General features: G+C 29.8%; 1 protein-coding gene across 1 annotated transcript; it reads left to right on the forward strand.

Annotated features, from left to right (window-relative positions):
* Positions 1 to 6797: 6797 nt before the first annotated feature.
* Positions 6798 to 7864, forward strand: LOC135950545 (putative nuclease HARBI1). The gene is made up of 4 exons (XM_065500081.1): positions 6798 to 7044; positions 7097 to 7200; positions 7264 to 7411; positions 7485 to 7864. The coding sequence occupies exons 1-4, from the start codon at positions 6798 to 6800 to the stop codon at positions 7862 to 7864; spliced, it is 879 nt and encodes a 292-aa protein (XP_065356153.1).
* The last annotated feature ends 1118 nt before the right edge of the window (positions 7865 to 8982 follow it).

Genomic DNA, 8982 nt, shown 5'->3' on the forward strand with positions numbered 1-8982 from the left:
TAGAAAACTTTTTAATTATTATATCAATTTATACAATATATGTTTGTTTTCGTCCTAATATTGATGACTTTTAAAAACAATATATCCCAATATGACTAGACTATATGACACTAAATATATTGACAATTTTATACATTCTTATAATATGACTTCACCATATTGTGAAAATATTTTTCACACACATAGTGTAGAATCAAAGATAATTCACATAATAAAAACACTTAAGTAAAAGTTTTATAGAATAATAATTTTGTCATGTTGCAATTTCATTTTGACAAAAATACAGCTATTATCTCAAGTTAAATTAATTTTTCTATAACTAATTAAACTAACCTGGTGCTAGATCAGCATTGGTAGTTTTCTTCAGCATGCCCGGCTTGAGATATAATCAGGGTGTGGGAGTTCCCCACGTTGAAATGTAGAAAGTTACAAACCCGCACACCGCCCCCTGCAACGTTGTATTAGGGATCGGAGTTTTGTTGCGGGCTTGTTTTGAAAAGAGTAGACGCGCCTATCAATGCAAGCTAAAATGCCCCAAACCCCGCACCTGAATGGATAAAGAAAAAATTTTTTGCGTGGGGAGGTTGGTGATTTGGCGTTGGGAAAAGGCTAAAATCCTAAGTGCCTTATATTTTTTTTCCCATAATTTTTATATTAAACAGGAAGGGCCACTATTAGTTAGGAGCCACCACTCCAGACCTCTTCCTAGTGGATTTAATGAAGGGCCACTATAAGTTAGGAGCCACTACTCCAGACCTCTTCATAGTGGATTTCATATTGTATTTGTTTGTTTGTGGTCTTTTGTTGATGTTAATTGTTTTTTTTTGCTGAAAATAAAGAAAAAAATGTACATATATATTAATAAAATAGTCAAAGTAGGGATGGAACAATACATAATTACCATGTCCTGTCCAAGGGTTGTAGAAATCTTCCTGAAAAATAGAAAAAAAGGAATTATTAATAATTAGTGTATGTAACTTACCAACTTCTATCAAAATGTGACTATATCAGCTGTTGATAGATATGTGTGTATTCGAGCTGTGTTAAATAGGCATAGTATTCGTAGTGGTGAGATAGTAATACAAATGTGTAAAGTAGCAGGGTTGTATTTTTCATTCATAACGGCTAAACGTAAAAATCTAAAATTCAAATTTTAAGAAAATTATGAATGAAATTATTATGCAGCTATTTTTGCTGACAGCCTGGTACTGCAAGGATATGGAATGCAAAAAAAAAACTGGTAACGATCACCAAATAATAAATATATTTTATTTGGCGGAGTTTTTATGTTGTGTCCAAGGAATTAACCGCGTAAATTGTAGGTATTTTATGTTATAGTTTTTGAATTAAATATTGATATTTATAAAATTAAGCGGGAAGAAAGTTTAAAGTCAAATACCATACGATAAATGAAGTAGAAACAAAGTATTCCGCGGGAAAATTAATACATAATAACAAGAACTTTTGAGAAATATATACATAAAATTAGCGGCAAAAATTTAACCGGCAAATTCTTGACAGTACATAAGATTGAAAAGGGTATAAAAGGGGAAGATACTGAGAAAGAAGATTAATAGTCGAGAAGTACCAAAGGGAACTGTTTACAAAGTTAATTTCTTAAATAAAATATAAAAATAATAAAATCTGAATCTAAATAATAGTGAGTGAAGATAGAAAAATCTTTAAGAAAATCCTTGTTAAGGATAAGTGTACTGGTGTTATAAATAGTCAAAAGTAAGTTTTGTTTGTGTGAAATGTGTTAGTTATTTGTGTATTCATGAACAAATATTACAAAAGAAAAGAAAGAAATAGATATTTTTGTAATGAATTAGAAAATATTCTATTGTAAACCGAAATAGAATCAAAATGTTTGAAATAATTACAAATAATAATAAATAAATTATACTTTGAAGAAGATATTTGTTCATGAATATTCAAAAAGTTTTAATAGAATAAAAATATTAAGGTGTTTGTGGGTTAGTTGTTTTTCTTTGAGGTTGCCAAAAAGCGTCAGAAGGAAAGATCTGTACCCAGGACTAGCGAGAAAGTAGCCTGGGGAAATAAAATTTTTCGTGTAAGGCCTTGAATCAGAAGTAATTGCCAGAGGATAAGGCAAAGGAGATTTCCGAAAAAAAATCTATAAATTAGTTCTGAAAGCCAGAAAATAAAACATCAACAATAACAACAGAATCAGATCAAGCTGCGTGGTGAATCTCAAGGTATTGAAATTATTAAAGTAAATAACAATAATAATTTAAATAATCAAAAAAGGAAAAAAGTCAAAATTAGGTCTAATTTATATATAGTATTTAATTTTATTTAGTTATTTATAAATTATCATTATTTTTAAGGTATATTTAAGTGGTGATATTGTGCAGAAAATTTGTGTCCATCGAGAGTGTCGTGTGATTTTTTTTGTTTTGTGTTACATGAATATACAAAAAAAATAAGTTAAAGAAAAATATATATATATAGCGTCTACAGTAGGTACTCAAATTAGGCGGAATTTATAAGTAAAAGTAAAACAAAAGAAATATCAAAAGTGCATAATATTAGTGCGTCCTTAGAGAGCTCTTTCAGGCGTAGGCAGTTGTTATAGAAGCGGATATCCGGTAGTGCGGATAAATATATAATAATTTGAGTTCTAAAAAAAAAACAAAAAGAATCAATAAAAAAAAAAGGAAATTAAAAATAGTAGTATATATATTTTTTTTTGATATAGCTGTAAAATAAAATTAAGAAAAAAAGAAAAAGCAAATAGTTATAAAAAAAAAACAAAATAAGTATTACAATTTATGTTCTTAGATTAAGTTATTTAGGAATTAGAAATTAATAAAATGTATGAAAAAGTTTAGATAAAACAAAAATAATGTCTGAGTAAAATTAATTGTTTGGGGATTGTTGAAACAGAAAAGGGCGACGAATGGCGGGATTTTGGGACTGTGAATTCAAGGTAATGATGGATATGTCACAGTTATGGTTGGGAAATGGGCGATTAGAGATTAATATCTATCTCTCTATTAATGGCATTGCTGCGTGTAAGTTTTTGTTTTGTATGTATGTTCATTTATAAAATTTTTTCTTGTTGCAACCTGGGCCAAATAAAGGGTTGAGAACTTCCCCTGAGGTGACGCCGCAGAGCTAGAAGGGTAAACTTGGCAAGAGAAACAAACAGGTCCGTAACACAAATCGAAAACGGATGGTGTCAATTCAGCAACGGAATGGTGTCATTTTTTCGTTGTCAAATTAACACCGTTCCTGTACAATTTGTACACATACGGGGTTGATACACTATTGACACCGAATGGTGTCAAATCGTACACGGATGTGTTAATTTTTTCGTTGGGTGTACGTTTTTATTTTGGTGATATTATATTGAAATAAATACCTACATTGAATACTTCTGTTAATTTAAAAACTAAGTTTTTTATATATTATTTCGTAAAAAAGCAACAGAAACTACATAAATATGATGATGGAAAAAAATGTCCCGTGCGACTGTGATTAAAATTAATTTTAAAAAAAGTATAACTAATTTTTGCGTAAAATCAAAACCATTTTAAGAGACATCAATGCACAATATTCTAAAATTAGTCACATTTAAATATTTCATCTGGTTTCGCTGTTTCGGCCTTCGAATGGTTGGCTGCGAAATTGACTTCTGTATTTGTCCCGTGCGAATGCCTCGGTTATTTGCAATTATCTTGAAAATGAAAACTTGCCCAAAATCAAACTTAGCACCAATTATAGGGCTAATTGAGAGATATAAACTAAGCCTTTTCTCAAATTCGATTTATTTTGACATTTTTTTCACTTTAAATGTGTACGACCGTGCGACATAATTTAATTGCCCATATTCATATATGTATAATTCTAACACGAATTTCGAAAAACGGAAAAGCATTTCGATGTAATCGCATTAGAATTATTTGGTTTAAATTGTAAACAAACAAACATTTCTTTCATAGCTTTCAATGTACCATTTAAAGATCTCTCGATCTTTACGATTTAAAGGTTAACGTTTTCCGATTTTAGTAAAACTTTCAGACCATATTTAAAATTACCAGGATTATAATATTATGAATAAGTTTTACTTAAAATTTATAACAGTAAGGAAATTGCGCTCATTCACCAAAATATGGACAAAAAATATGTTTTTCTTGAAAATCGCAAAATTTAAATCGCAGGTACGGAAAAACTGTAAGAGATATTGACATAATTTTTTCATATTTTTATTCCCTATTTTGATCTCAATAAATCCCAATGTGATGATGGAAAAAATCTGAAATTTGTTTAACAAAATTATTAAAAATTTAAAAATGGAGTTTTGAAACAGACGTTAAAAAAATGTTTTTTTTTGGCCATACCTGCGAATAGGTTAACGGTATCCTACGAAGACAAAAACTCATATACAAGTAAATATGGACATATTTTAAGTAAAAATGAGCTTTTATTTTAATTTTTCTCGAAATATGTTAATTTGTATTCCTAAATTTTTTGTTCAAGTGGCCTGAAACACGTTAATGGTCTGTCGAATTTGTAATAACTTTAACATTTTTTAACCAAATTTTGTCATTTATATCTCATTACAACGATAATTACGTACATATTTCGATTATTTTGCATTCAATTGCAAAAGTATTAATTTAGTAGTAAACTTTTTTCAAAAACTGAAAAATTTGTATTTTTTTACTGGGTTAATTTCCAAAAAATTTTTTAATGTAATATTCATTAATATAAGTAAATCTACATATTTCTAGAAAACAATGCAGAAACTTAACGAGTTTCACCTATTTATTCCATATAAATAGTAAAATTTTGCATATCTCTGAACTTTGACCTCGAAGCGCGTCCAGAAATCGTTGTCCGATTTGGCTCAAATTTTCAGAATTTAACTTTAATGCCTAGTGACACAATATTCCACCCGGCACTCTTCAAAATTTTAACAAACATTTTTTCCATACAACTGATTGTCACTCTAATACATATAGAGTCCGAATTACCGAATTCGATATCGAGTAAAACTGATAGTCATTTTCTTATTCAAGTTTATGGCGTTCGATATCAATTAAGATATATAGTAAATTTTATTATAATTTCGATACGATAGCTCGATCACGAATGCTGTAATTCAGCCCCAGTTTTTTTTATAAGATTTAGTTGGCTAAATATTCTATACATAACATCCTCTAGATTGTATACTTAATTCTGGTATTTGTCAGTACTTAAATCAGGGACTTATGGTAGGGGAGGGAACGCTCACGAGATTCTTTATGTAAGCTTGCATAATATTATTTAAATTATAAAATTGATTTAATAAATCACTAAATCCTTCTGATTTATTTTTTTCTAAATTATTCTCCTAGATACATTTTTTCAAACGATAAGAAGTTTGATTTGAAAATTTAATTTATAAATAAGAGGTTGTTTTTATATCATTAAATTCTAAATTGTTGCTTGCGATTGTTATTACCAGGGAAACCATAATATGGAAATGCATGTTTTTTCTGGTGAGTCTAATGAGCACATGGATAAGATATTTACACGTTTCAGAACTATTTAAGAATTTTGGCATCGATTTGTTAGTGCATATTTTTGCATATATTTGTTTTAAGAGCATATTTATGTCATATTTTTGCGGTTTAGAGCATATTTTACTGTTTAATAGCCTATTTTGACTTTATCAAAAACAAATTTTGTCTTACTTATTTTTCGCTGTTTTCACTTCCTTTGTAAAAAAATTAATTGGAAAATAAATGGCTTTTTTTAATATAAAATAAGCACTATTTTAATAATAGCGCCATTTAAATATCAAATTTTAGTTCTAATTCAAACTTAACCGTTCTAAGTGTTAAAGAAATATTGTCTTTTAAATTTGCGCCTATAACATCAATTGATGTCGAAAGAACATTTTCTATGTATAAAAATGTTTTCAGATCCAATAGACGATTTCTATTTAAAAATTTAAGTCAACATTTTGTAATTTATTGCAATAATAACCCTAATTGAAGAAGTGACTTTATATTTATATAAAATATCATCAAAAAATACCCCTCGAGGCCTTTGCATAACTTAAGTTGCTATTGTTATACCCTACACCACCATAGTGGGGAGGGTATTATGCGTTTGTGCAGATGTTTGTAACGCCCAAAAATATTGGTCTAACACCCACCTTAAAGTATACCGATCGACTTAGAATCACTTTCTCCGTCCGTCCGTCCGTCCGTCCGTCTGGTTGGCTGGCTGGCTGGCTGTCCATGTAAACCTTGTGCGCAGAGTACAGGGGCCAAAACGTCGCACTCGTGATCGAATAAGCTTTCGTATCGAATGAAATTTCGTAACGTATAGAATAACCAGATCGCGGCATACGATAGTGTTCGAATCGAAATTATTTTAATATTGTAAAAGAGTTTTTGAATTGTACTAGAATAAAAACATATGATTCTTATAAAATGTAAACAAAATATATGAATTAACAATGGTAAGTAAATTAAAATTTTTAAAAATTAAATGCTTTTTAATGTAAATTACTTATATTTTGTAGAAAATGGATCCCTTGTATTTATTTTATTTATCTTCATCTGATGAAGAAGAAGATCATGTCATGCGTACCAGAAGAATAATGCGAAGCAAAAGTGATCCCCTGTCATTGTCTGATAATGCGTATGTAAGAAATAAATTAGTAATAAATTAATTATTCTTAAAAATCTATGTATATTTTTAGGTTTCAGAAACGATTTAGGCTGACTAAGGAGTCTTTCAACTTTGTGTTGTCTCAACTCGACTTATCAACATACATGTCAACTGCAGTTCCTCCAAAACTTCAACTGGCAGCCACACTATCGCTTTTAGCTGGCGGAAGTTTCCAGTACATTGTTGGAAATGATTATTTGGTGGGCATGTGCCAAAGTACAGTGTGTAAGTACGTAAATATATGCATAACAGAATTGGAGGCTAAACTGTGTCCGGAATTTATTAAGTTTGATCCTCAAAACTCATATGAGTGCATGAATACATTCATGACAAAATATAAGATCCCTGGAGGTTTGCAATAGTGATTCAATGTTGAAATAGTGTTTCATATTATCATTTATAGTTATAGGTTGTGTAGACGGCACACATTTTGGTTTACAGAGGCCATCCAGTAATGAGCATATGTTTTTTAACCGAAAAGGATTCCACAGCCTTAACTATATGGTGGTGAGTTTTAATATTCTTAGCAAAAAATTACATTAATTTTTAAAACATTGTATATATTTTTAGATATGTGATCATGAGTACAAAATTTTGGCAATCAATTCCAAATACGGTGGAGCAGCCCACGATTCCTTCGTATGGAAACATTCGGATGAAAGAAGTTTCTTGGAAGAGCTTTTTAACAACAATACATCTAAAAATGTTTGGCTCTTGGGTAAAATTAATAGCAAATAATTTATGTTATTACTGCAGTCCTTTTCAATAAGAAATTTAATTAAACATTACAGGCGACTCCGGGTATCCTCTAGAACCTTGGTGTATTACACCATATAGAAACCCGGCGGAAGGCTCTATGGAATCCAATTTTAATGACGTTCATTCAAAAGCCCGTTGCATTATAGAAAGAACAATTGGTATTCTGAAAGGACGTTGGAAAATACTCGTCAATGACAAAAGGAGTCGTTACAGCCCAGAAAAAATTGCCTCTTTCGGTAATGTATGCGCAGCGTTACACAACGTCTGTATACATTTTAAAGTACCTAGGTACACAAATGTGACAGCTGCTGAACCCATTCAACAAAATTTTGGATTTGAAAATGAAACTAACCTAACAAAAATTGGAAATAAAATAAGGGATCATATAAAATTAACATTGAGGGAAAACTAAAATTATTTTATTTTATAAAATGTACATACATATCAATGTGAAAGAAATTAAAAATTAAATTCATTGTAAAACTATTCTTATGAAGAACTTACATTAAAAAAAAATAAAATTATTTGTACTTGTTTTTGATAAATAATATTGATATAAATGCATCAGTCACAATTTATCTGAAATTATCCCTGCTTCTTTTTTAGCATTTCAAGTTCAATAGTTTTTATTTGGAGGTCAACGTTTTTAATTGCCATATTAGCGGAATGCTCTTCCTCTTTAAGTTTGAGCGATTTCTCTTTCATTTCTATTAAACGATCTAGTTTTGAATTCAAATCAAAGTGATATTTCTCAGTATTGGAAAGATTCGACTTTAAAAGATTTAATTTTGTTTCAGCCTTAGAATTTCCTTTCTTTATTTCTGTCGTTTGCTTTTCCATATCTTCTGATTCCGTACTGTCATCATCTTCCAATAAATCATTAAAACTTTGTTCCTCATTAGAAATAGTTTCATTTATATTTTTAAGTTTACCAAATGATTTAATGGTAGAGGAGCCTTCAACAGCAGCTTCAATTCCTGCAGCCTGAACAATTTGTTCTTCTGATGCAGATAATAACAATTCCTCGTACGGTCCACCACCGGTTTTTTTCTTAGATAGCTTGTTAAGGGAAAGTTTCTTTTTAGCATTGTGTTTTTGGTCTGCATACACCTAAATATTTAAAAATAATTTAAATTTACTTAAATCGATATATAAGAAAAAATTTAAACATACTTTTCGCCACATTGACGCATTTTTCACTGGTGGACCATACGAGTTCAATCGGTCTGCGAGATCATCCCATAACCTTTTTGACACAGTCTTACCTTGCCCACAATTTGGAATTAAGTTTTTTGCCAAGTTGGGGTGGTCCATCATAAATTGAGCCATGAGTTCCTTCTGTTTGCCGTTGATCTTATTTATATTTGTCCTAAAGAACAAATTAATTGTTTGTACTGTTGAAAAACGTTTAATATGTATACTTACATTTTTATTTATTTATACAACTAAAAACACAAAATATTCGCAACAATACAAAATGCAACTTGTATTTTGTTTATAAAAAACATATGTGTATGTTTACGACAGGTC

The sequence above is a fragment of the Calliphora vicina genome, chromosome 2, assembly GCF_958450345.1.
Source record: "Calliphora vicina chromosome 2, idCalVici1.1, whole genome shotgun sequence".
NCBI lineage: Eukaryota > Metazoa > Arthropoda > Insecta > Diptera > Calliphoridae > Calliphora > Calliphora vicina.